The following is a 27,429-nucleotide window of genomic DNA, read 5'->3' as shown; positions in this document are numbered from 1 at the left end:
CTTCCTGCCAATGCAGGAGACAGGGGTCCGATCCCTGGGTCAGGAAGATCTCCTGGAGAAGGAAATGGCAACCCTCTCCAGTATTATTGTCTGGGAAATCCTGTGAACAGAGGAGTCTGGCAGGATACAGTTCACGGGATCTCCAAGAGTTAGACATGACTTAGCAGCTGAACAACAACAGTATTCATCACTCAACTACCCATTCATCATCTATCTGTCCATCCATTCATCCATCATCCATCCATTTATTCCGAAATATCTACTGGCTTCTATCATATCCGTAAAGACAGAGGTTGCCCTGACTCAATGGAATGACTGCCTATACATGCATGCTCAGTCATGTCTGACTCTTTGAGACCCAACGGATGGTAGCCCACCAGGCTCCTCTGTCCATGAGATTCTCCGGGCAAGAATACTGGAGTGGGTTGCCATGTCCTCCTCCAGGGGATCTCCCTGAGCCAGGGACTGAACCCACGTCAGTCTCTGGCATCTCCTGAATTAGCAAGCAGATTCTTTATCACTGTGCCTCCTGGAAAGCCCTGATGGAGTGATTGGAGGTCTTAAAAAAAAAATGCTCACCACCCTCCTTTCCCAAATCCTCCTGTACACCCTGATTGGTGTTTGAAATTTCACTACTAAATTTTTATCCATTAGACTTTAAAGTACCTCCTGGGAGGGACAATATGTTAAACCATTATTAGTCATTTACACCTTCGAGTTTAAAAAAGATCTAAGGGCAGATCTGTTTGGCAGTGGGGAGGAGCGATGATGAGGATCCGGGGTGGAAGAGGAGGGCTGGAGCCCCATGCCTAGTTCAGTTCAGTTCAGTTGCTAGTCATATCCAACTCTTGGTGACCCCGTGGACTGCAGCATGCCAGGTCTCCCTGTCCATCACCAACTCCCAGAGCTTGCTCAAACTCATGTCCATTGAGTCAGTGATGCCATCCAGCCATCTCATCCTCTGTCGTCCCCTTCTCCTTCTGCCCTCAATCTTTCCCAGCATCAGGGACTTTTCCAATGAGTCAGCTCTTCGCATCAGATGGCCAAAGTATTGGAGTTTCAGCTTCAACATCAGTCCTTCCAATGAATATTCAGGACTGATTTCCTTTAAGATGGACTGGTGACATCTCCTTGCAGTCCAAGGGACTCTCAAGAGTCTTCTCCAACACCACATTTCAAAAGCATCAATTCTTCAGTGCTCAGCTTTCTTTATAATCCAACTCTCACATCCATACATGACCACTGGAAAAACCATAGCCTTGACTAGACGGACCTTTGTTGGCAAAGTAATGTCTCTGCTTTTGAATATGCTGTCTAGGTTGGTCATAACTTTTCCTCCGAGGAGTAAGCGTCTTTTAATTTCATGGCTGTAGTCACCATCTGCAGTGATTTTGGAGCCCCCCAAAATAAAGTCTGACACTGTTTCCACTGTTTCCCCATCTAGCTTTCCCAAGCCTAGCTTCCTTGCTTAATGGTCACTTTTGCAGCTGCTCCATGTGCCAGTGACCCCCATAGTCTGAGGATGAAGCGGCAGTGTCTGTCTTCCCATCAAGCTCACACATGCTGTAATTCAAGAAATATTCAACAAATGAAAAATGGATCGATACTTTTACACTTGGATTTCACAAAGAGTCCCTCTGACTTTGCCCTCTGGCCCTTTTGTCCACCGGCAACCACAGACCAGGGCTGCAGGCCTCAGAGCTTTCACTCTTCAGCCCAGAATAGGACTGAGTTGTTCCAGAGGAAAAACAAGTTTTTACGGAAGTCTGCAAAACGTTAACGTTATGTCCACCTCTTTCACTACTAAGTGCAGTGTTCTCAAAAATGGCATGATATTTTATCACAATTAGAGGCTGTCTCTCTCTGCAGGATTGCCTAAGATTCTACCATCAAGATTCTACCATCAAGGTCAAGAAATCAAAGGCAGTTGTGAATGAAATGTATCACATGGAGCCAAATCATCCCAGAGGCAAAACTACAAAAATAATTTCAAAGAAGTTCCCAGCATAATATTATAAATAATATGGGTGCATTTTTTAGTATATAAATTATAGTGAGCTATCTCTAAGTATTAATAGAAGAGGATCAGGGCTTATGAATGACCCTGAACTAAAGATGATCTTGTTTAGGACAGTTATTTCTGGAGAAGAGACAAAAAAAAAAAAAAAAAGCAAGCTCTGTGGATGTGGGTTGTTAATCCTCAATCAATGATAACTCACAGACACTTCTGAAGACCCCAGACACAAGATGCTCCCATCCCTGCCTTCCCAGTCTCATTGCCAGGGATACAGGGCAGGCTCAGGTCCACGCCCAAGCCACTCACCCACACCTGAGTTCCTTCACTGTGTCTTTTCCGAAGCACCAGCCAGAGTCAGGCAGGTTGATGAGCGCTGGGGAAAGAACTCAGGAGCCTCGTCACTGCTCTTAGAGATTCAGTGATGATATTAATGAGGCAGGGACAGATGTGTGTGACAAGTTAGTTGTGACAAGGGGTTCTCAGCCATTCTGAATCCCAGCACAGCCCAATTCCCTTGGCCAACCTCGCCTGCAGTCCTAGCTTTCAGAAGCACCATCTGGGGACTGTTACTGATTGTATTGAACTCGCGGGATTCTTGAGTCATGCTTGAACATGCTGCAGAAGCCACCTTCTTGGTGAGGTCTCTCATCTCCAACTAATCACAAACTGTCCCTTTATCTGCCCTGTGCCTATAACACACATACACCCCACCGACATCTCTGAACCACCCATGTCTGCAAACGTAGGCACAAATAACAAAGCGAAAAAACAGTTGCATGTTGATCAGAACTCACTGACAGATGCCCAGCAGCCTGCTGGTTGAGAAACTTCATGTTGCTCAACAGAACAAAAGTCCAAAGCAACAAGGCGATGGCCAGGTCACCGGCTCAGAGCAGGCTGGGTGGTCAGGGCAGCAGGAGGGTATGCGTGCGGTTCTCAGTCACTGGCAGGAATTGCACACTCTCTTGCCGGGTGATGAACAAGGATGCGGAGAAGTGAGGATGCAGAGAGCAGGCAGGTGGGCCAGTCTGGACTGCAGACGGCCTTTGACACTCAGCGGGGTGGCCCGGGCTTTATCCAGCCCCGGAGAGTCTCCAGAGAGTGTTTTAGGGAGGAGATGATGATGCTCTGATGTATCAGGCATTTTTTCCAAAGGGCAGAGATGGCATTTCTGGTTGGTCCTGAATGTCTGCCTTGGCCCAGCGGACAGGGCAGTTAACCGTCCAACCAAATGACACGTCTGCCCACACAGGCTCATCCCAAAGGACACAGTAATTGTCTAGCTGCCAGCCGCTCAGATGCCCTGGCCTTGAAGCTGCCAGTCGGTGAAAGAGGGAGGTCGGGAGGGTGGCAGGGTCCAGTGGAGTCCGTGGGTCAGGCCGCCTGGCGCCCGGCCAGTTCCCACAGCTGCTGGGAATCCGGCGAGGTGGCTGGGACCTCAAGGGCGCTGCATGTGAGTGTGGGGCCGGGAGACGCGGTGGGAGGGCTTGGGGTCAGCAGTGGTCTGTCTGGGGTCTGTGTGAGGGCAGGGGTGCTCCGGGCGGGAGACATCAGCCCCTGCAGAAGGTCCACTGTGCCTGGGCCAGAGCGGGGGAGCACCCTGGGGACCCTGCCCCGGGTGTGGAGACAGCCTGGCTTCTCATGAGCCAGGAGGGACGGACAGAGTCCAGTTCCTGAGCGTTTGGGCAGCAAAACCCTTTCATCGCCGGTGGAGCCTGGGGCTGGGGGGCTGGATCTGTGAGTGTCAGCTTACAGCGCTTGTTGTCACTGCCCCTCAGGTACTGTGGGGGGTAGAGGGCCTCCAGACTCAGGAGACATATCCTCCCCCGACCCCCCCAGCACACAGACATGGGCCTGGAAGGGGGAGAGGAAGAGCTGGATCTCTGGTTAATGAGGATGAGGTTTGGTACTGAAGAGGGGAAATCCATGCAATCTGATCAGTGAGTTAATCCTTCGACTGCCTTGAACCCCACATCCCCAGCAGCTGCCAGGAATGGGGGGAGGACCACCACTTACTCAGAGCGAGTGCTGGTTGCTCAGTCGTGTCTGACTCTCTGTGACCTCATGGACTGGAGCCCGCCAGGCCCCTCTGTCCGTGGAATTCTCTAGGCAAGAAGACTGGAGTGGGTTGCCATTCCATTCTCCAGGGGATCTTCCTGACCCAGGGATCGAACCTGGGTCTCCTGCATTGCCGGCAGATTTTTTACTGTCTGAACTACCACTGGGGTGGCCACAGACAAAGGAGACCAGGATCTGGGACCAGTGCCCTGAGAAGGTCCCGGACCCTGGAAAGCACTCAGCACGCTGGCTTTTGGCGGCAGCCTCCTACTGGGAGATTTCATTCCTGCTGTTTGCAAGGCCCCCAATCGCTTGATCACTCTGTTTCGTTTTAAAGTCTCGGGAAACCAGAGCACAGTCCCACCGTGGCGTTACCCCAGCATCTCAGTCCCGGGTCTCCAGTTGGGTTGGCGTCAGCAAAGTCCTGATGGATGCGTCTGCAACAATGACGGAACGTCAACAGCACACACCTTCCTGTACTAGGTGTCTTTCCTTGCAGGGCTTGTGGGTTTTCACATATATTATCTTAGCATCTTCTAGACAACTCTGGGAAGCAGCTGTTATGATGTAGATAGGCAGCTGAGTCATGTACGACTGAGCTGTTTATCCAGAATCAGTTTGACCAGATGCCAGCCTCTGTTCTCATCTGGCTGCATCTGCTCTGTTGCTGTCAGTCACTAAGTTGTACCCTACTCTTTGTGACCCCATGGACTGCAGCATGCCAGGCTGTCCTGTCCTTCGCTATCTCCCGCAGTTTGCTCAAACTCATGTCCATTGAGTCCGTGATACCATCCAGTCATCTCATCCTCTAGCTCCCCTTTCTCCTCCTGCCCTCAATCTTTCCCAGCATCAGGGTCTTTTCCAATGAGTCAGTTCTTCGCATCAGGTGGCCAAAGTGTTGGAGCCTCAGCATCAGTCTGTTGCAAATCTCTAAAGCTTGCCATGCTTTATTTATCCATCTGTATAATGGGGTTGATGCTACTTAAGCATCTGCAGAGAAATCTGTGGAAAGAAAGAGATAGTTTCTTCCCTTGTTGTTTTTAGTGTTTAGCTGTCATGTCCCGCTCTTGTTCGACCCATGGACTGTAGCCCACCAGGCTCCTCCGTCCACGGGATTTCCCAGACAGGAGCACAAAGTTACCATAAATATTTCCTGCTTTCTAGTTAGTTTTTTTTTTAATTGAATATATCAATTTAGGGTTTTAAAAAATCATTTTCTCGCTTATCTCAGAGAATATCTTGCATTACAGAGAACAAGAAGTCTAAAAGCCTCTTTTCAAGGCTTCTCCTGATGTCTTTTTGTTTTTTTTTAATTCAGACAGTCAGTCCAGCCAGTTCAAGAGTGATTCTTGGCACTTTTCAGTTCAAACCTTCCTCCTTCCAGGTGATCTTCAGAATCCTTACTGGAGGTGGAGTCTTACTGTTTGCAGGATGAATGGGTGCCGGGGCCTTAGGCTCTCGGCTGGGCAGCCAACAGCAACCATGAGCAGAAATTTTCCAGGGGGATTATCTGCTGGGAGGGTGCCCCGAGATTGTCCTTGAAGGCAAGAAGGGAGCCGATGGGACTCCCATTCCTCACTTGGGGTTGGGGGTCCCCTGCCAGGGTGCAGGAAGGCTGTGAGCAGGATCTCTGGGCCCAAGAGGCAAGCGGTTCACCCTTGAACTTAGATGTGCACACACCCACACACCTACAGCTTCCCTGGAATAAGAAAGACATGAAAGCTGAGATTCAGAACATCAGGTCTGTTTCCACTGGCGGCCTGTCCTGGGCAGAGGAGACCAGCAATAGCTTTGTTTTCAAAAGGCTCCTCCTTGGCAGGTATTTACAGAGGCATCTGGGCTCCACTTAAATGAAGAAAAAAAAACACATGAAACCATATTTTTCATTCTGCAGAACACTGCAAAAGTGTCTCTTGTCCCTTTCAATGTTCAAACTAGATGAACTCTTTGGTTTAAAGGAGGAACGTTTCAAAGTCCAGGTCGCGTGGGCCTGCCACCTCCATGGGCACCCAGGACCTGGTGCCAGGGAGGGCACCTCCTGGGTTTGCTGGTCTGCGGTTACCGTCTTGAACTTCTTAATCATTTTTGAACAAGGGATTCATTTTCATTTTGCACTGTTTCATCTGCAAGCTCTTTATGCGGACTTCTGCAAGCTGGAATCCCAGATTCGGCCCAATTCATTCTAAACTTCTCAAACGTTTTACAAATACATACATCAAATTAGCACTGGCCTCTCTCCAGGACTGACCCCATCATTTCTTGCCACTGCAAGTATCATTCGTTGGAGCCAGAAAGAGTTTTGTTTTCAAGGGCCACCCAGTGAAAGCAAAATGCCCGGGGGGGTAACTTCGTGGCTGATATTAACACTGCAGGTGGGCTGAATGCCCAAGAGGGGCTGGAATCCCAGAAAAAGGACCCAAGTGGTAAGAACAAGTTTGGGGGGTGGGATACTGGGAGGGCAGGAGCCAGAAGGTGGAGAGGTGAATCAGGAAACTGCCTCTTTCTAAGATGCTTAGCCATCAAAGAGGCAGCTTAGGGGTAGATAGAGCTGTAGGCTCAAGGATGGACATGGGACTCGAGTGCAGCTAGGAGTTGTGGATGGAGAGGTGGTTCTGATGGCAGAGGTGGTGTGAGGGTGAAGGCTTTTAGGTAGATGAATACAACTGTCTCCATCTTGGGCTGCCCAGAGAAGGCTCCGAGTCAGCCAGCAGAGCCAGCAAGCAGAATAGACATCAGTACTGTGCCTCTTGGCTAAACAATTTCAAGCTCTCTTTTGGGGGAAGGGGAGGGGAGGATTTTGATAAATTTGACTTCCTATTTCTTTCGTTGTTGTTGTTTGTCTTTATCACTGATTAACAGTGTTGTGTTAGTTTCGAGTGTTTGGCAAAGTGATTCAGTTATACACCTGTATCTGTTCGTTTTCAAATTCTCTTCCCATTCATTACAGAATATTGACAGTGCTAGACGTTACGCCCTTGTTGGTGATCTATTTTAAATATAGCAGGAACTCTTTGAAAGCTCCTGATAGAACCTTTACAAGTCACATGAATTAAGGCACCGATTCTCAAACCTGACTGCACATCCCAGTGCCTGAAGAGAGGGAGGAAGTTAAAAGTTCCCATATTTTCTGAATGAAGCAGTGAATGAATGGATGGACCATGTTGTCTGGAGTGACTGGGCCTTTGGGGTCTCCTTAAAGCTCTCCAAGGGATGCTGACCCATCGGGAGAGTGGAGAGCTGCTGAATTCAGTTTCCTTGGCTGGAATACTCAGAGTTGGGTGAGCAACAGGGTGAAGCCTAAGCAGCCTCCTACTTGGGGGAGGCCCGGCCCCCTCTTATGCAAGCCAGGAAGCTCCCTTCCAGCAGAGACCTGCCCCGCCGTTTATTTGTTGAGCTGTCTGGGGTCGCACAGAGCACACGCAGTGTGTGCATTCCTGGCTTGGGTCATATGCAATCCCGCCCCTCCGTGTCTCCCAGCCGGTCTTCCAAAGTACGAAGCTACTGTCCTGCAGTTCCCCCTGTTCTGCAGAGAAGAACAGGATGTCAGGGGACAAGGACAGAGGGTGGCTTAGGAAAACACAAAGCGGAAGAGTGAGTTCCAGGACAGGGGGTTTATCGCACGGCGCTCCTGTCGGTGAAGGGCCTGAAGGGCAGAAGGGAGAGCCGGGCGAAAACTGACTTGCCCGTGCCCGGTGGGTACTTACCAGGCATGTAACTTGCGTGCCGTTCCTCTTTCTAGCCCTCTGTCTCTTACTCTCAACTTCACGGGTAGAGAATAAGTCCTTAATCAGGGAAGAAGCAACTTCTCAAACCACGCTGAAACCACCAGATTACAGACTGTTCTAAGTCATTCATGGCGGTTCCCTATCCACTGGTGGGCTGGTTCTGCCCCCCAGTTCCTGAGCCCATCCCCTCCCCAGCCGTTCCTTGCACCATCGCTGGTGGTCCCACCCACCCCCGTTGTCTTCTTCGACCTCTCGCTATGGCCCACCAAGGTTACTGTGCTTTGTGTCTCAGACTCCAGCCACAACCTCCCGTCCTTCCAGCTCATTCCTCCCTGTCGTTCCTCCCCTCCTCCCCAGCACCATCCTCCACCCACCATTACAGCCACTCCCCTGTGTGCACGCCAGTCTCCCTTCTGCTCTCTCCCTTCATCATTTCTCCTAGAAGAATCCCCAGTCCTTTACCCTCGCTGCGCCCATGTAGTCCCACTGGCTGGAGGAGGCTGTCCAGCGGCTGATGGTCACAGAACCCTCAGGGGCCCTGGCTTCACACGAGCATCTGCTGCTGACCTTGTCTTGTCCATCAAGCTCCCGTTCTCCAAGGTAACCAGCACCTCCCTCTCTGCGCAGAGCTGAAACACCTTCCCCACCCTTTTTCTCTTCAGCGCATCTCCTTGCTTCCTCTTCCCCTGAGAAAACCGGGACACTCGGAGAACATCAACAAGTGCCCCGTGTCCACGTCCCCCAGGCTCCCTGTGTTGATTTGCTCTCCTGTTCCAGCCTGAGCCGGCCTCTCCAGACGTGTGCCAGGGTCCCTGACGTCCTCTGTTCAAGGACCTCTCTTCAGCATTATCAATATCTGCTTCTTACGGAGTCACTTCCGAAGGCAGGCAAACACGCTCTGGGTTCTCTCATCTTCAAATCAACAACAAAACAAGCATCCTCTCTTGACCGCACATCTCACCGGCAGAGATGCTTAACTGTTTTGTGTCTATTTATTGTGTTATTGACATTGTTGTTGTTTATTGAGCTGGTTGTTTGTTTTGCCTTGGATTCAGTGAAGTGAAGCCAGTGTCTCTTCTCCGAATAAAAATTTTGGATGTGTAAAACGATACCCAGGATTGTGAAGGAAGCCATTTATATTGAAATTCAGTTATCAAACATGTTTTAAATTCATTATTTATTTATTTGGGGCTGTGCTAGATCTTCATTGCTTTGCCTGGGCTTGTCTTTGGTTGTGGTAGGAGGGCTTCTCCTTGAGGTGGCTTCTTTTGTTGCAGATTTTAGCAACTTTTGTTGCAGATTTTAGCAGGCTTTACGGTGTGCAGGCTTCAGTAGTTGCGGTGTATAAGCTCAGTTGCTTGGCAGCATGTGGGATTTCTTTTTTAATTGGGAATGTCTTATTTTTTTAATTGAAGGATAATTGCTTTACAGAATTGTGCGGTTTTCTGTCAGCCATCAACATGAATCAGCCATAGGTACACCCCTGTCCCCTCCCTCCCAAACCTCTCTCCTATCCCATCCTTCTCGGTTGTCACAGAGCCCCGTTTGAGTTCCGAGTCATACAGCAAAATCCCATCGGCTATCTATTTTGCATATGGTAATGAAAGTTTCCCTGTTACTCTTTCCATACATCTCACCCTCTTCTCCCCTCTCATCATGTCCATAGGTCTGTTCTCTATGTCTGTTTCTCCATTGCTGCCCTGAAATAAATTCACCAGTACCATCTTTCTAGATTCCATATATATGTGTCAGAATACGGTATTTATATTTCTCTTTCTGACTTCCCTCTGTATAACAGGCTCTAGGCTCGTCCACCTCTTTAGAACTGACTCAAATGTGTTCCTTTTTATGGCTGAGTAGTATCCCCGGGACGGGGGAGCCTAGTGGGCTGCCGTCTATGGGGTCGCACAGAGTCAGCCACAACTAAAGCGACTTAGCAGCAGCGCACAGTATTCTGTTGAATATATGTACTACAGCTTCTTTATCCATTCATCTGTCAATGGGCAGATGGCTGCTTCCCTGTTGTAGCTATCATAAATAGTGCTGCAGTGGACACGGGTGCATGTGTCTTTTCCAATTTTGGTTTCCTCAAGGTATATGCCTAGGAGTGGGATTTCTGGGTCATATGGCGGTTTTGGCATGTGGGGTCTTAATTCCTGGATCAGGGATCGAACCACAGTGTCCCCTCCACTGGCAAGCGGATTCTTAACCACTGGGCCACCAGGAAAGTCCCTGTCAAAGTATTTTAATATCATTTTGTCAATGGTAATTTATGCTTCTCTATCAGACCGAGCAGGGGTCTTATAACTAGCATAGTTTTGAAATAGCAACGATGGTAACTGATTTTCCCAGATACCTGCAATGCTGGTAGAACCATGATTTCTGTTGGTGATGAAGTCACAGGCACTAATCAGGTCACTGTAAGGGGGTCACTATACAAGGACATGCTTCTCAAGGAGAAGATAGTGAAATAAATCATGCAACTGTTTTTCCCATCCAAGCTGACTGATACCGTGAATTCTATGGGCCCTCGACCCCAGATTAAGAACCCCGATCCTGCAACAGTTGCCTCATCTCCTGGTTCATTTGATGGTCCAAATCTTGGAAAGAATTCTCCAGGCTCATTATGTCCTGTGCCCCTCTCTGTAGCTTATCCTGAAGCCACACCCATCACTTGGCAGAAACTGAGCTTGTCAAGGTCTCCGATGTCCTTCATGTTGCTCAATCCAACCATCATTTCTGGGGCTCAGATGACGTGATTCATCTGATGACTTGACCCAGTGGGTCGCGCCCTCCAAGTTGGAACTCTCCTCACTCACCGTTCTCGCTCTGGGTTGCCTGCTCCCTCCCACCACTCCCTGTGGTCCCGGGCTGGCTCCTCCTCCTCACCCCCATCTCTGCTATTGGAGCTTCCTGGGATCAGTCATCAGGCATCTGCTCTTCCTGGTCCACACTCGCTCCCTAGGGGCTCTTACCCAGTCTCACGGCTTCTTTCCATCCTGCCTCTTTTTTTTCCCCCCTATGCTAAGAGGCTTGCAGGATCTTGGTTCCTTGACCAGGGATTGAACCTAGGCCACCACAACGAAAGCACCAAGTCCTAACCACTTGACCGCTAGGGGATTTCCTCAGTCCTGGCTCTCTGCTGTTGAGTTCCGAGTGGACTTCCCCACTTTCGTGCCCTCCCCGGACTCTGCACTTACACATCCAACCACAGTGTCCCCCTCCCCCACCAGATGGCGACAGCCATCTCAACCCAGCATGTCTAAAACCAAACTCCCCTTGTCTGCCCTTCACCCTCCAAACACAGGTCCTCCCACTCCCCACTGTCTTCACCCTCAATAAATAGCAGCTCCATCCTTCCAGTTGCCCAAGACCTTAGAGCCACTCTTACCTCCAATATATCTCTTCTCAGCACCCACCTTTGTTACTGCTGGCATCTCTTACCTGGGTGATTGCAGGACTCATCTATGAGTCTCCCTGATTCAGCCCAGGTGTGACCTTGGACAAGTTACTTAACCTCTCCAAACCTCCAAGTTTCTCTGTCTGTAAACAGGGATGCCACGCACATTAGAGATTTGTTGAAGGATTAAGTTAATGCCAGTGAAAGCATGTAGCCCGTGTCTGGAATATCATGAACACTGAACTGTGATTGTTTCTACCTTCATCATTAATAACTCACAGCTTCTGTGCACCTGGGCTTGAAAGGCTAAATTTACAGAGAACGTGCATTAACATTAAACATCATTTTTAAAATGTCTTTGTTTTTGGCTGTGCTGGGTCTTTGCTGCTGCTCAGGCTTTTCTCAAGTTGCACCGAGTGGGGTTTACTCTCTAGTTGCGATGCCCAGGCTTCCCATTGCGGTGGCTTCTCTTGTTGCAGAGCAGGGTCTCTAGTACATGAAGCCTTCAGTAGCTGCCGCTCCAGGCCCCTAGAGCACAGGCTCCATAGTTGTGGCTCATGGGCTTAGCTGTTCAGCAACATGGAGGCTCTTCTCGGATCAGGGATCGAACCTGTGTCCCCGGCATTGGCAGGCCGATTCTTTACCACTGAGCCACTAAGGAAGCCCTAAAGATCTTTTTTTTTTTAGCAGTATTTAATTTAGCATTTGTACATCTCAGCCTTATGTTCTCGTTTGACACCATGTTTTTAGTCACTGCTGTATAATCCCAGTTCAATGCTCGAATAAATCATTTTCTCAGGTTTACAAAATCCATCACATAGTTACCTTGTTCATGGAGGTTTCCAGCCCAGCTGGAAGTAACAATGTCCTGTTACTTATTTCTGTTTTGATGTAAGTCCTAAAGGGAGGGCCCTCTGAGATCTACTGGATTTCCAAGAGAAAGCTTGGACAACATAAGAGTTGCCTTATGCAAACCTGGCCTGGACCCCAAATTTGGGTTTTTATGGTCTATGAAACCAAGACATGTTGACTTAAGAAAACCAGACATGCAGGCTGAAAAGGTCTGCTATGTCCCTGAATGCAGCCCAGCCAATTACACAAAAGTGAAGAACTGAGCCCCCCAAACTCTTTGTGGGGTCAGTGGATTAATGCACTTTTCCAAGCTGGAGAAGCTGAGTCATCTGGCCGCCGTTTGGGTTACTCACGGTAGTTGGCACTTGCTCTGGAGTTTTTACAACCACAGAAGGGCTTCCAAATCCCCCTTCCCCATGTCCTCTCTCTCCCTGGATTCTGTCCTCCACACTTTGGGATGTGAAGCCATTAGACCCTGCTCAGTGTCTGCTCTGGAAGGGAACTCACTTCTCATGTTCAGACGTGGGTGTTTGTTTCTTTTTTTTTTCTGTAATTCCCCGGGCCGCCATTCAGTGATCCTCTGTGTTGGTTTCCCAGGGCTGCCTTAACAAAGCACTGCAAACTAGGTGGCTGAAAACAATACAAATGTATTCTCTCACAGTTCCAGAGGCCAGAAGTCCAAAAATCAAGCAGTCAGCTGGCCCTTTCTGCGGGCCACAAGGAAGGATCTGTTCCAGGCCTCTCTCCTCCTTTCTGACGGCTGCTGGTCATCCTTGGCTGTCCTTGGCTTGAGGCAGCATCACTCCAATCTCTGCCTCCGTCTTCAGATGGTGTCATCCCTGTTTCTTCATCTTCCCATAAAGACACCAGTCTTATTGGTTTAAAGATCTACCCTACCCCATAGGTCCTCATCGTAACTAAAAGTTACATCTATAACGGCCCTATTGCCCAGTAAGTTCACATTCTGAGGTCTTAGGGGTTATGGGGCTTCCCAGGAGGCTCAGTAGGTAAAGAAGCCGCCTGCAATGCAGGAGATGGAAAAGATGCAAGCTCTGTCCCTGGGACAGGAAGATCCCCTGGAGGAGGGCATGGCAACCCACTCCAATATTCCTGCCTGGGAAATCCCATGGACAGAGGAGCCCAGCGGGTTACAGTCCATAGAGTCACCGAGTCAGACACAACTGAAGTGACTGAGCACACGTACACAGGGGTTATGACCTCAGCATCCCTTAGTGGGGAAACACAATGCAACCCGTAGCATCTCTTACGTAAAGCTCTCCTAGAGAACACTCACACTAGCAGCTATCTAATCATCATCTAACACTTTTGAAAATAACCATATAACCTACGAGGTTTTTTTGTTGTTGTTGTTTTTTGCTTTTCTCGGATTTTTCTTCTATGGCAGATTTTTTTAGTCACCTGTCCCCTGAAAAATGAATATAACATAGCCAATCTATACGACTATCTTGTCAGGAAAAAAAAAAAACCTACGCAGAGGCACCAGGGTATTTTAGTAAATGAAATTCAATCACTTCATTTTAAACATGTTGATCTACTACATTTTTAATGGATTCTAATGAAATTTGGTGAGTTGAAATGAGAGAGAGAATGCCTCCTGGGAAACGGTTTAGGATTTTACGGTCATGGTAACTTAAGCTTGTAGATTTCACTAAATCAATAGTTTGTTCAATCTCGCTGAGTTGAAAATGGCCTCTGCAAGCATTTAACCACATCCCATGACTTTTATTCATATTATCACAGGATTTTCCCCAAAACCAGCTCTTGTTATGAAAAAAATAGATTTTTCATTACTCATCCAAAATAGAGGGGAAGTTTTCATCTATAAACTGTCATTCTATATGATTTGAGCAAGATATTTCACATCAGTTTTCCTGAATAATATCAACTATCCAAGCAGTCATAAGTTAACTATATAATTCTTCTGTCTCTGCCTCTTATGGAAAGACGGCAGTTCTTCCACACTGTGTGTACCTGGCATAAACGTCCTCATAAGCTTCAAATACAGATGCCTGCCAGTCTGAAAAATAACCCAAGGAAAGTTACAGAAATCCTGGAATACTAATGAAGGAAACTTTGTTTTTAGAGCCAAAAAACCCACAGTCCAGCCCATCCTAAATGAATATGAAATGGTTTTTCCAAGGTACGGCTTGATCACTTTGTCATAATTTTGACATATTTGCACAAAAAGAAGTACTAAAATAGCACCTTTGGAGAATACCTGAGTTTCTAGGAAAGAGATCCCCTCCCTTTGCACATTATGAAGTAGCAAGCATCCAGCATGTGATTTAAGAATTACTGGTTGGAGTTATTTCATGCCGATAGTGCATAAAAGTTCTTTTTCTTTTCTCCTGTTGGGTAGTTTGGGTAATGTAGCTCATATAGATGAATCCAAATTTCCCTGGAGTTTTTATTTCCCAAGGTTTAGCATTTATGAAATATCTAAGCTATAATGAAGTCTAATTGGCATGACAGGAAAGATATTACATTTTGAATAATTTTATTTTATAATGCAGTATAGTTGACCCAGTGGTAAAGAACTCACCTGCCAAGGCAGGAGATGCCAGAGACACAGTTTCGATCTCTGGGTCAGAAAGATCCATGGAGAAGGAAATGGCAGCCCACTCCAGTGTTCTTGCCTGGAAAAGTCCAGAGGAACCTGGCAGGCTACAGTCCATAGAATCACAAAAGAGCTGGACATGACTAAGGGACCGGGCACGCACGCATCATTGATATTGTTAAATACTGTGTTAGTTTCTGGTGTATACAGCAAAGTGATTCAGTTATACATATACATGTATCTGTCAGTTTTTCAAATTCTTTCTCACTTATCTTATTATCACAGAGCATTGAGCAGAGTTCCCTGTGCTATACAGTAGGTCCTTGTTGGTGGTGGTTGTGTTCAATCGCCCAGTCTTGTTGGACTCTTTGTGATCCCATGGACTGCAGTACGCCAAGCCTCCCTGTCCTTCACCATCTCCCAAAGTTTCCCCAAGTTCATGTTCATTGCATCTGTGATGCCGTTCAGCCATCTCATCTTCTGATGCCCTCTTCTCTTTCTGCCCTAGATCTTTCCCAGCATCAGGGTGTTTTCCAATGAGCTGGCTCTTTGCATCAGATGACCAAAACACCGGAGCTTTAGCTTCAGCATCAGTCCTTCCAGTGAATAATCAGGGTTGATCTCCCTTAAGATTGACAGGGTTGATCTCCCTTAAGATTGACTGGCTTGATCTCCTTGCTGTCCAAGGGACTTTCAGGAATCTTCTCCAGCACCACAGTTCCAAGGCATCAATTCTTTGGCCTCCTGCCTTCCTTACGGTCCAGCTTTCACAGCTGTACGTGACCACTGGGAAGACCATCGCCTTGACTATCCGGACCTTTGTTGGCAGAGTAATGTCTCTGCTTTTCAACACGCTGTCTAGGTTTGTCATAGCTTTCCCATCAAGAAGCAATCATCTTGTTGGTTATCCATTTTAAATATAGCAGTGTGTACATGTTGATCCCAAATGCCCAATCTACCCCTCCAAACATCGCAGTTGGTTGAACCAGACATCTTTAATTGCTGAACATCAGAGCTGGGGCAACTTAGCATTCTTTCAGAGCCCACAACCATTGTGCTTGAAAGGCAGCTCTTCATTTTTCTGATAAAGCTCTAGGAAACAAAGTCCAAGGTATCTCAAGGGATCCGACACGTGTCAGGAGCCTGTGGAGCAGTCCTATAGGGGATGGCCTGTTCTCAACTGGCTGTAGATCCACTGTGACTGCAGGGCGGCCAGAAGCTGAAATGAGGTGCAAGAGCTCAAGTCATCTAGCTCTTCGCCAAGGCAGGAAGGCCCCAGTGGTTCTGGGGTGTAGAATCTTCCACACACTTGGCTCGCCCCCGGCATCCCAGGTATAACCTGCACGGCCTCTGCTCCAGGGCTGACATGCCCTTCAGCCATGCGGGTGGAAAGGACAAAGGATGTGTGTCCACTGCAGAGCTCTTCACAAAAGGGGCCGAAGGAGCCGGGGCAGTGAAGAAGAAGGAGCAAGGGCCGGGCAAACAACCCGCGCATCCCTAGTCCCGGCGAAGCTCCCCGACTGGCCAGGGCTGTTGAAATGACCTAATTCAGAGGCCAGCTCCAGAGTTGACACAGCTGGGGTCCAGGCAGGCGGGGAGGAAACCTACCATGTGCTCTGGGTTCCTGTCTTGTTTTTGTTTTTTTAAAAAAATTCCTTCCTTTAAAGAAAAAATGTAGCTCACAGACAACAGAGGAAGGAGACAACATAAAAGTTTATATGAAAAAGAAAAAAACCCTCGCCTTTCGGATGTGGCACTCATGAACCAGATGCAGGGTAGGGGCCCACGGCCACTCTGCTGCACTTCATAGCTGCCCTTGGCATCGGTTTCCAGCCCTGGGCTTCCCTGAGACTTTCCGGGGGCACATCAGCGAGTCTTGCTGGCCCTCCTATTTGTGCTCATTCAACACCCCCCAACATCAAAATTATCCTTTTAAAAAATCAACCTTCTCTCATCATTGCTCCATTAAAGTTTCAGCAGACTTCCACCCTCTAAGCCTACTTGCCAAAGTGATCTAACTTTAAGCTGTCCTTTGGCAAAATCGGGGGGGAGGATGTCTCCAGTCAAATAAACTTAGGAAATGCCACACAAGAGACTTTTCTGGGAGTTCAATGCATGCTTGCATATGGCCTACGATGAGAGGCCCTACCATTACCAGGTTTTCTCCAACATACCTGTCAAAACCATGGTTTCTCCAGTAGTCAGGTATGGATGTGAGAGCTGGACCATAAAGAAGGCTGAGCGCAGAAGAATTGATGCTTTTGAATTGTGGTGCTGGAGAAGACTCTTGAGAGTCCCTTGGGCTGCAAGAAGATCCAACCAGTCCATTCTGAAGGACTGAAAGGACTAATGCTGAAGCTGAAGCTGAAGCTGAAGCTGAAACTCCAGTCCTTCGGCCACCTGATGCCAAGAGCCGACTCACTGGGAAAGACCCTGCTGCTGGGAAAGATTGAGAGCAGGAGGAGAAGGGGACGACAGAGGATGAGATGGTTGGATGGCATCACCGACTCAATGGACATGAGTTTGAGCACACTCTCGGAGATGGTGAAGGACCAGCAAGTCTGGCATGCCGCAGTTCATGGAGTGACAAAGAGTCGGACATGATTTAGTGGCTGAACAACAGCAACCTGGCATTTATGTCTTCCTTGAGACATCCTACCTACATAGCACCTCAAGAAGCAGCCACTGGGAAGCTTGGCCCGAAATCCTGCTTGCCTGTGTCACTAAGCCACACACTGCTCAGCCAGGGGGTGCTTCCAGGGCTGTGAACCCCAGCGCAGGGCCCAGTGTTTCTTCCTGGAAGTCGTCCTCTTGTTACATGCAGCCCTATCCATCCAGCTGGTCAAGGTCTTTTCAGAACCTGATCCTTAGAACCGTTATTTGTCCCAAACGCACATCTCTCTATGAGCACCTGCACGTCTGCAGGAAAAGGGTAGCCCATGGGTAAAGCCAACTGCAGAACAGCTGACCTCTCCACACACCAGCCCCCCTTGGGAGGCCATGCTTGGGCAAGTTTCCTTCTGAAGCTCCAAGATGAGTGGTTTCCAAGGAGATTCATTCACTTGAGGTTGTTTTTCCATCCAGGGGCCCTAAAGTGAAAAGTGGCTGGGCTGGGAAGTTGAATTATGACTTAAGACCAGTAGCAGCTGCTGGTAACTCCGGGGGAAGTGGGTGGAGAGCTGGGGTCTGGGAGTTGGGGGCTCATTAACACTCACTTTTAGCAACTCCTGCTGGCAGGAGTTTAAATATAGCAATCTAATGGTTTCTAAAATTAGCAGTCCTTGCTCTCCATAAATATTTAGAAGTCCAATAAACTCCGGTCCCCCTCCCTAGACCAGTGGGGTCAGCAGTCTTAGCGTTCATGCCACATTCTTTAGGCTCAGGATACTGAGCGATTGACCTTGACAAGCAAGATCCCGGAGGAGCCTCAGAAGGCCCGGGATCAGGGACAGACAGTGCAGCCACCCAGCTGGAGGTGGCCTCGAGGGGTTACTGGGAGGATCTCCGAGGTCATTTGAAGAAGTCCTCAGCCTCCGGACTCCCTGGAGTAATTGATCATCCTGGTTTGCCTGGGACTGTCCCAATTTCAGCACTGAAAGTTCCCGACCCTGGCCACCTGAACCACTGTAGAAAGATATCTTTGGAAGAGGTGGGGAGAGTCAGCTATAGAGGATATACTCGTAACACCACTGCTAACCCTCACTCTAACTTCAGTCCTGTTGAATTCAAAAAGGAGGAAGTAAACCAGGGAAAATTCTAGCCAGGCCAGAAAATGAACTTTCATTCCTGCACCCCGGTCCCCCCATGTGAAAAACAGGGCAGGGAACAGCTGCTGTTCCACGAATCTGCTCTGGCGCCCCCATATCAGAGCGGCCCCCTCTGCCGGCCCTGCCGCCTCCCTGGCAGCGACCTCGGGAAGGCTGGCCCCCACCCTTCCCTGGGCAGCAGGGGCTGGGGGGGTCTCCCCCACCCCCCCATCCCACCACTGCAAGCCCAGGATTTCCTTCCCATTTAGATCAGCACAGTGTGTTAAGCAGAGTTCCCTGTGTTATACAGTATGTTCTCATTATTTATTTTATACATAGTATCAATAGTGTATATGTGTCCAGCCCCATCTCCCAGTTCCTCCCACCTCTAGGCATAGATTTTTAAATCCAGCAAGATTACTGTTGAGGTCCCCAGAGGAGGCATCACCTGTTACTAACCCAATCCTGCATTATGATTTAGTGGGAGGATTTCTTTACGACAGACTCAGGATTAAAGCCAAGAGGTCCTGGGGAACCCCAAAGACAGATCACAGGAGGAATTGCCTTGGGAGACTCCCTCTCAGCCCACTTTTGCTTCCTGCTTCCTTTCTGTGCTTAATTGCAGAATACTGCCCTGAGAAAGAAGGAAGATGGGGATGGGGGGTGCCTTCTGAATTCTCAGCAGTTTGGGTTGCTGTAGTGACTTGTCACTAGCTGAGACCCTTCCCTTTTCCTCCCTTCAGAATCAGAAGACACTTGGGGGCCATGAGGTCCAGTCCCTCGTTGCTGGGTTTTTTTTTTTAATGGTTTATTTGTTTTATTTATTTTTAATTGGAGGATAATCGTTTTACAGCATTGTGTGGGTTTCTGCCGTACATCAGCGTGAATCGGCCACAGGCGTACATATGTCCCCTCCCTCTTGACCCTGCCTCCCACCCCCCACCCCTCCCAGCCCTTGAGGCTGTCACAGCAGCTCCCTCATTTTAAAGACAGGCCCCTAGTCACCCAGAGGGTGGGGGTGGCCCTGCGCACAGGACTCCTGACTCTCTTCCAGCAGGAGAGAGGAGCTGGGGTGTCCACTCGGGTGCTTTTGCTCCCCCTCCCTTCCTTCCCTCTTCCCCCCTCCCTTCCACCCTCTCTTCTCCCTCCTCCACCCCATCTCTCTCCTTCTTCCCTCCCAGTATTTCCTGAGTATCCTCTACATGCCTGCCACCACTTACTACATACGTGCTGGGTCCTTGCCCCCAAGAAGTGTTTGAGATTTTGCTGTGGTTAGCACGTTTTGGGGGCTTCCCAGGTAACGCTAGTGGTAAAAAAAAAAAAAAAAACAACCTGCCTGCCAATGCAGGAGACATCAGAGGCTCCATTTCGATCTCCCGGTGAGGACAGTCCCCTGGGGGAGAGCTTAACAACCCACTCCAGTTTTCTTGCCTGGAGAATCCCATGGACAGAGGAGCCTGGCAGGCTACAGTCCCTGAAGTCACAAAGAGTCAGACACAACTGAAGCGACTTAGCACGCGTGCATGCACGCACGCTCAAGTGTCCCAGATGCAAACCTTCTAAAAGGCAGTTCTAGGAATGGTCTTAAAGTGAAAATAGAAGAAAACTAAGGGATTGAGCATTTGGCAAGACAAGGAATTAATTTAATGAAAAATGATTTCCTAACGAGGATGAAATGGCTCTGCACACCCCCACCCCATATCTGAAAGCCAGGTTGCAGCCTCCGTCTGTGACAAGCCCACCCCTCTTCAGAGTGGTGTCAGGAGAGGTGCCCTGCCTCGAGGGGAGGCCCATTGGTTTATGGTCTTGGCCGTAGCACCTAAGAAGCTGATGCCTTGGTAGTTCCTGTCCCCTGGCATTAGGGGATGATCTCTAAGGTCACGCCTGGGATTCTGGAAGGCAGCATCTGACCTGCCCAGGGTGCCAACCCCCTCCCTTCCTGAGCACACAGGGAAGCCTCCCACTTTCAGAAAATGACTTGTCCTGACGGGCACTCTAAGTTATTTTCTAAGCCATAGGCAGCACAGGCTTAGGAGTCCATTTGTTAACAATGATCAGTCCATTTGTCGATTTAGCAACCTCCAGTAAGTACATGAGTGACTCTTTGTGACCCCGTGGACTGTAGCCCACCAGGTTCCTCTGTCCATGGGATGCTCCAGGCAAGGGTTTGGAGGGCATGGGTTGCCATGCCCTCCACCAGGGGATCTTCCTGACTCAGGGATCGAACCCAGGTCCTCTGCACTGCGGGCAGATTCTTTACCCTCTGAGCTCCCAGGGTATCCCTAACAACCTTAGTGAATCACTGATCGAACAGAACAAAGTGCGAGTCTGCAGCAGTCTAGTCTGAGGATAGACATAAGGCAGAACTTCCCAAGTGCAGCTCGTAAGCACTGAGACAAGTGGGGGCCCTGGGGCCCTGGGGTCCTTGGAAAGCACAGGCCGGCCTCATGACCCTCGCTCCTTCTAGCTCTGGCCTTCCAGGGAAGCTTAGACGAAGCAGCTCTCCTTGCACCCAATCAAGTCTCAGAAGCTATTTTTTTTTTAATATGTTAATCGTGGTACCAACGGCCTATGGAAGTCTGGCATGCCTGGAGATAATCTTTAACCCGTTTCCTGTCTCCCCGCCCCGCCTCCGGCTTCATCAGGACTCCAGCGGGCGCCCGAGCGAGCGGGCAGCAGCCGGCGAGGCCATGGCTAGCACCGCCGTGCAGCTCCTGGGTTTCCTGCTTTGCTTCCTGGGCCTGGTGGGCACGCTCATCACCACCGTCCTGCCGCACTGGCGTCGCACGGCGCACGTGGGCACCAACATCCTGACGGCCGTGTCCTACCTGAAGGGGCTGTGGATGGAGTGCGTGTGGCACAGCACGGGCATCTACCAGTGCCAGGTCTACCGCTCGCTGCTGGCGCTGCCCCGCGACCTGCAGGCGGCGCGCGCGCTCATGGTGGTGTCCTGCCTGCTGTCGGGCGCCGCGTGCGCCAGCGCCGTGGTGGGCATGCAGTGCACGCGCTGCGCCAAGGGCACCCCGGCCAAGACGGCGTGCGCCGCGCTGGGCGGCGCGCTCTTCCTGCTGGCGGGCCTGCTCTGCCTGGTGGCCGTCTCCTGGACCACCCACGACGTGGTGCAGAACTTCTACAACCCGCTGCTGCCCAGTGGCATGAAGTTCGAGATCGGGCAGGCCCTCTACCTCGGCTTCATCGCCTCGGCCCTGTCGCTCATCGGCGGCACGCTGCTCTGCCTGGCCTGCCAGGAGGAGGCGCCCACCCGGGCCCGGCCCCGGGCCGCCGCGGCCCCCGCGCCCGCCTACCGGCCCCCCGACGCCTACAAGGACAATCGGGCCCCCTCGGCCGTCTCGGCCTCGCACAGCGGGTATAGGCTGAACGACTATGTGTGAGTGCCCCCTCTGGGGGTCGGGGTGGCCTGTCCTCCCCCTGCACCCCACCCCCGTCTTCCGAAGCGCCCCCCCCCGCCCCCCCCCGCCACCCTCGAGAGGCTGCGAGGACCTAGCCTGCCCACTGATGGATTCAAGGCCCGCCTGCACCAGGTTTACTCGTGGACTGCTTTAGCACCCAAAGACACCAGGCTGAACGACTGTGTGTGAGTCCGGCGCGGGGGGAGGGCTGTCTCCACCCTCCTACCCCACCCCCCATCGCCAGGAGCCCCCACCCCGAGAGGCTGCGAGGACCTAGCCTGCCCACTGATGGATTCAAGGCCCGCCTGCACCAGGTTTACTTCTGGACTGCTTTCACGACCAAAGGCATCATGTGAACCTGAGGAAAGGGGCTTAGAACCGCAGGGAAAGGGGGAAATAAGAAGAGGAGAAAAGCTCTCCATACCAAAGGCTTAAAAGTAATCCTTGCTGGTTTTGTATTTATTCTATGTATTTATGTGGTGGTTTATGACAGCTGAATATAAAAGTGACTTGGGAGTTTGGTCAGTGGGGTTTGTTTTGCAATCCGGGAAGAAGGCTTTTGGATGTGGTTGTCTGTGAAATGGACAATACCCATGTCTGTTTCCAGGCTTTTATTCTGTCCCCTGAGATGCTGGTAACCATGGTCAGCCCACTTCCAGGCTCTGCCTGAGGCAGGATGGGAAAGCAGAGGAGGGCTGGGCTGGTGCTCATCCCAAAGATGCCCGAGAGACATCACCAGAAACTGCCACCCTGTCCTGGCTTGAGAGGCCGGGCAGGAAGTCCAGGGTTTTGGCGGGGGGGTGGAAAAGGTAATTGCCATAAACCGCAGAAGAAGGGCAATGTCATTTTCTACCTTTGCACAGTAGGGCCCCACTGGTAAGGCAGCAAAAGTCAGAAGGAAAAAAAAAAGAGTGGAACGTGCCTGGCTTTCCAGGCATTGGAACGAGGCCCAGGTAGGAAGGCTGCTCACCCCCGGGGCAGGATGTCACGGGCTTCTTTTCTGGGGACAGAAGTGTGATGGCAGCTGCTTCCAGAACAGACGTGGGAGCCTGCTGAGGCTCTTCCAGCTGGAAAGAACCGCTGGAAGGGCCAGGTGAGGCTGACTGCCTTGAGGACCCTGACGCTGCTTTCTGGCTGTGATCTAAACCACACTCACGCACACACCTGCTGTTACCCCATTAGCCAGGGAGCTTGTCTCTGTTGACGTGCCCCGAAGGCACCCTGCTCCAGCCTCTGTTTGAGCCTCAAGCTGTGATTCAGAAGAAAGTACCCCGTCCCGGGAAAGGGCTGTTGTTGTTGTTGAGGCCCTCAGTCGTGTCCAGCTCTTCACAACCCTGTGGAGCAGCTGAGTGTGAGGGTTGTCCCGTGAAGCCCCTCCGTTCTCAAGGGGTCTTGGAAGAGGGCCACCAGGGCTCCAGCTGTCACTCTTTGCAGGGAAGAGAGCCACAGAGGGTCAGCATGAGCACGGGGCCGGGTGGCCAGGCTTGCTGGTCTGGCCTGGTGAGTCCCTGGCCTGGGGACAAGGGCGGGTGGAAGGGGAGGCCCCCTGGCCAGGATCAGGAAGCCGGACAGGCCCAGCCCTGACGCTCTGACTGCACACTTCCTCCTAACCAGGTTGTCGGGGTCACTGAGAGGGTCACAAGAAGCCCAGCTGCCATGTGCTTCCCTGAAGGCAGAGCCTCCCACCAGGAAAGTGTGCACCCAGCTACCCTCTTCTGATTCCTTTAAGCCTCACCAGCTACACCTAATAAGCTGCACCATTGATGAGATCTCACAACAGGAAAACCTTTTAGCGACATGAAAAATCGGGGTGTAAAGGACAGTCCAACACAGACACATTTCTTTTCTATTTTGTGCTGACCTCTAGACCCCAGGCAACAGGGGCCTCTTCTGTTAGGAAGGAGAGGGTACCATACATTTTAGCCTCCATCTAACCCCGGAGATGCAGGACACAGGAGACTTGGGCTCGATCCCGGGTGGGGACGTTCCTCTGGAAGAGGAAACGGTGACCCACTCCAGTATTCTGGCCTGGAGACTCTCATGGACAGAAGAACCTGGTGGGCTACAGTCCGTGGGATTGCAAAGAGTCTGATGTGACTGAGCGTGCATGCCAGCAATCCTGGAGAAGCTAAAAGGGTCTGAGATATGCTATCCTATTTAGGTCAGGGATTTAGATCAGAAAGATCATCATTTATTTATGAAAAAACAAGCAATTTCTACTCTTCAAATTATATCTGAATCAATAAAGAAGAGAAACAAAGTTTCCTTAAAATAAAGTAATATTCTACAGTCCTTACTTGATCACAATTTAGGATATGTTTAGTGAAGTTGTTCTAGTTAATGGATCGATTACAAATTTAAAGATAAAAATAGCTTTTAAAAATTTGAAGTACAGTTTATTTATAATGTGTTAACTTCAAGTGTACAGCAAAGTGATTATTATATATTTTTTCAGAATATTTTCCATTAAATGTTATTATAAGATATTGAGTATATTTCCTTGTACTATACAGTAAATTTCTCTATTTTATATATAGTAATTTGTATCTGTTAATCCCGTACTCTTAATCTGTCCCTTTCCAGCCTTTGGTAACCATAAATTTGTTTTCTATGTCTGTGAGTGTGTTTCTGTTTTGTATATAGATTTGATTGTATCATTTTTTAGATTCCACATATAAGTAATAGCATATCTGTCTTTGTTTGACTTACTTCACCTCGTATGAAAATCTCTAGGTCTATCCCTGTTGCCCCAAATGGCAATATTCCATTCTAAAATAGCTTTACCAAACTCTTTCTCTGAATTCTGTCATTCCTCAAGTAAAATATTTTTCTCTCTTCTTATCAGGTGAAAGACTAATAATATCATGATTATAATTTATTAAGCACTTACTATGTTCCAGACATACTTTTTATTTACTAATTTGATCCAAAAAGATACATGAGAACCCAATGCATAAAGACTATTTTAACTCTATTTTACAAAGTGAAAGTGAAAGTGAAGTCACTCAGTCGTGTCCGACTCTTTGCGACCCCATGGACTGTAGCCTACCAGGCTCCTCCCTCCATGGGATTCTCCTGGCAAGAGTACTGGAGTGGGTTGCCATTTCCTTCTCCAGGCCATTTTACAAAAGAGGACATCAAAGTTCATAGAGACTAAATTATTTGCCCAGGGTCGCAGAGCTAGTGAGCAAAAGACCCAGGATTCGAACCCAGACAGGTAAGCAGGAAGCACACACACTAATTCAAGCAGAAACGTGTGTGTGTGTGTGTGTGTGTGTGTGTGCACGCTCAGTCATGTCCAGCTCTTTGCAACCCCGTGGACTGTAGCCTACCAGGCTATGGAAGCCTCCCTGGAGCTCCTCTGACCATGGAATTTTCCAGGCAAGAATACTGGAGTGTAAGAATACATTTCTTACTCCAGGGAATCTTCCTGACCCAGGTTTCAGACCCGGTTCTCTTGCCTCTCCTGCAGTGGCGGGCAGTTTCTTTACCACTGTGCCACCTGGGAAGCCCACAGGCATGACCTGTAGCCTAATTACTTTCACGTTCAGACTATTTCCAAACAGGTGAATCGTTTCATGACCGTATCTAGTTCTTTCCAGAGCCATCACCCCACAAAGCTTCTGTTAACTGGGTTCAGGCTGGATTAGATGAAATGCGGAGGACCCATAGGTCCAAGCCTGAATCCTCACAGAAAGCAGGAAGTGACACACACCTGACTCTGGCCCACAGCAGGCCCACCAGCGAAGACCCCCATTCCCTCCTTCACGTAAGTGGGTAAGAACGCTGCTCCCGGTTTCCTCTTGCTCCCTTGCTCTCATTCACACCCAAGACACGACCTCAGGTCCTGTGATTCCCCTTTCTTGTCACGTGACAACCACCAGGGCCAACCTGCAAATGCCTGTTTCTGCCCATAACCAAGGCTGTTTTGACTGAGGCATGGTCTCCTTTCGAGGTACAAAGCATAATCCCAAATTTCAAAATGAAAAGGAAACATGAGCCAGACTCTGATGTGTTCCAAGAAACCGTTGTTATGAATGTAAATTACCCTATGACCCTCATGGGATAAGGAATGCTATATATCTTTGCTTCCCTAAATCAAATCAAATTTGGCTCCGATCCAGAGAGGTCTAAACCCTGCCATGTCTCCCTGTTCCCTCCTCTGCCTTTGGGAGGCACAGGGCCCCAGCTCTCCTGGAGGCCCTGGACTTGCAGGAGGGGGAGGCTCAGCCTTTAGTCCTTGGGGTTGCCCTGGTTACCTGCTGACTGCCAGGTGCTGAAACCTTCACAACCCAGGGCTGGCAATGCTGCAGGTCACAGCCCATCTGTCCTCAGCCACTACCCAGCCCCTCCCTGGCCCTTCTGTGTGAAGGGGAGCTGGAACCTTCTCCCCCAAGGAACACTAGACCCAGGCCCAGTCTCCAGGAATCCACTTCCTGAAATGGATTCACACCCCTCCTATACTCAAAGCACCAAGATGTCCTCCTTCTTGGATAAGACACCCTAATTGCTTGCTGCTGCTGCTGCTAAGTCGTGTCCGACTCTGTGCGACCCCATAGACGGCAGCCTAACAGGCTCTCCCGTCCCTGGGATTCTCCAGGCAAGAACACAGGAGTGGGTTGCCATTGCCTTCTCCAATGCATGAAAGTGAAAAGTGAAAGTGAAGAAGTCGTCCTAATTGCTTAAGCCTTCTGAAATCAACAGTGATATGCCCTCCTCCGGGGATCTTACTGACCCAGGGATCGAACCCGCATCTCTTATGTCTCCTGCACTGGCGGGTAGGTTCTCTACCACTTGGACCACCTGGGAAGCTCAAGCCTTCTGAAAAAAAAAAAAAAAAAAAAACACGAAAACCTCTGAAATCCCCAGAGAATCCTCCATTCATATCAGCCACTGTTGTCCTGCATAGAAATAATTTGTGAACTACGGTGCGTTCATAATGTGTATAACTGTCCATTACTTGACAGGAATACAATAAGTCCCCTACATACGAACCTTCAAGTCTCAAGCTTTTAAAGATGCAAATATGCATTCACGTGTTGTCACCTAAGGCAGTTCACGTGTCTGTCGTACGTGGCCACGTGTGTGCGCTTCCACTACGAGCGGCTGTGCTTCTGTGTGATTCCCTGTGCAGGACTGTATAGAGCACAGCCGCACAGTGTCCTTAGTCCGCGTCCGGGATGCATGGAGTCAGCACTGCTGCAGCCGGCACTGCCAAGATGTCTCAGCTGGTGTACGGCACTGCTGTGCTTTTCAGAGTACTGTACTGGAAGATTACGATGTTTTCTTCAGTCTTTGATTGTTCTTTACGTATTATTGGCATGAAAAGTGTATAGACCTGTTACAGTATAGTCCTAGATGGCCATTTGTGTTAGTTGGGTACCTAGGCTAACTCTGTTGGAGTTGTGAACAAATTGGACTTAGGATCTAGTTCTCAGGATAGAACTCATTCATATGTAGAGGACTTACTGTGTACCAAAGATGAAACTGGGGTCTGCACCCTAATTGGCCACAAAGCCCCGTGCCATTCTGCTTCTCCTGCCTTGGGCCCTCTGTGCTTCCTCACTCCCAGGTGGCGGGAACATCGCCTGTGATGACTCAGTTCAGTCGCTCAGTCGTGTCTGACTCTCTGTGACCCCATGG

At 49.7% G+C, this 27,429-nt stretch overlaps 1 protein-coding gene and 1 long non-coding RNA gene across 2 annotated transcripts; both read left to right on the top strand.

The window, feature by feature from the left end:
- On the top strand, positions 3,192–21,828 carry CLDN14 (claudin 14). The gene is made up of 2 exons (XM_013967087.2): positions 3,192–3,470; positions 21,022–21,828. The coding sequence occupies exons 1-2, from the start codon at positions 3,249–3,251 to the stop codon at positions 21,766–21,768; spliced, it is 969 nt and encodes a 322-aa protein (XP_013822541.1). The 5' UTR covers positions 3,192–3,248; the 3' UTR covers positions 21,769–21,828.
- On the top strand, positions 21,851–22,306 carry LOC108636598. Its single transcript, XR_001918490.1, has 2 exons — positions 21,851–21,918; positions 22,101–22,306. It is a non-coding gene; the product is annotated as an uncharacterized LOC108636598 (long non-coding RNA).

The sequence above is a fragment of the Capra hircus genome, chromosome 1, assembly GCF_001704415.2.
Source record: "Capra hircus breed San Clemente chromosome 1, ASM170441v1, whole genome shotgun sequence".
NCBI classification, from domain to species: domain Eukaryota; kingdom Metazoa; phylum Chordata; class Mammalia; order Artiodactyla; family Bovidae; genus Capra; species Capra hircus.
Note: the sequence above shows the minus strand (reverse complement) of the source record. Positions and strands in the feature narration are given on the sequence as shown.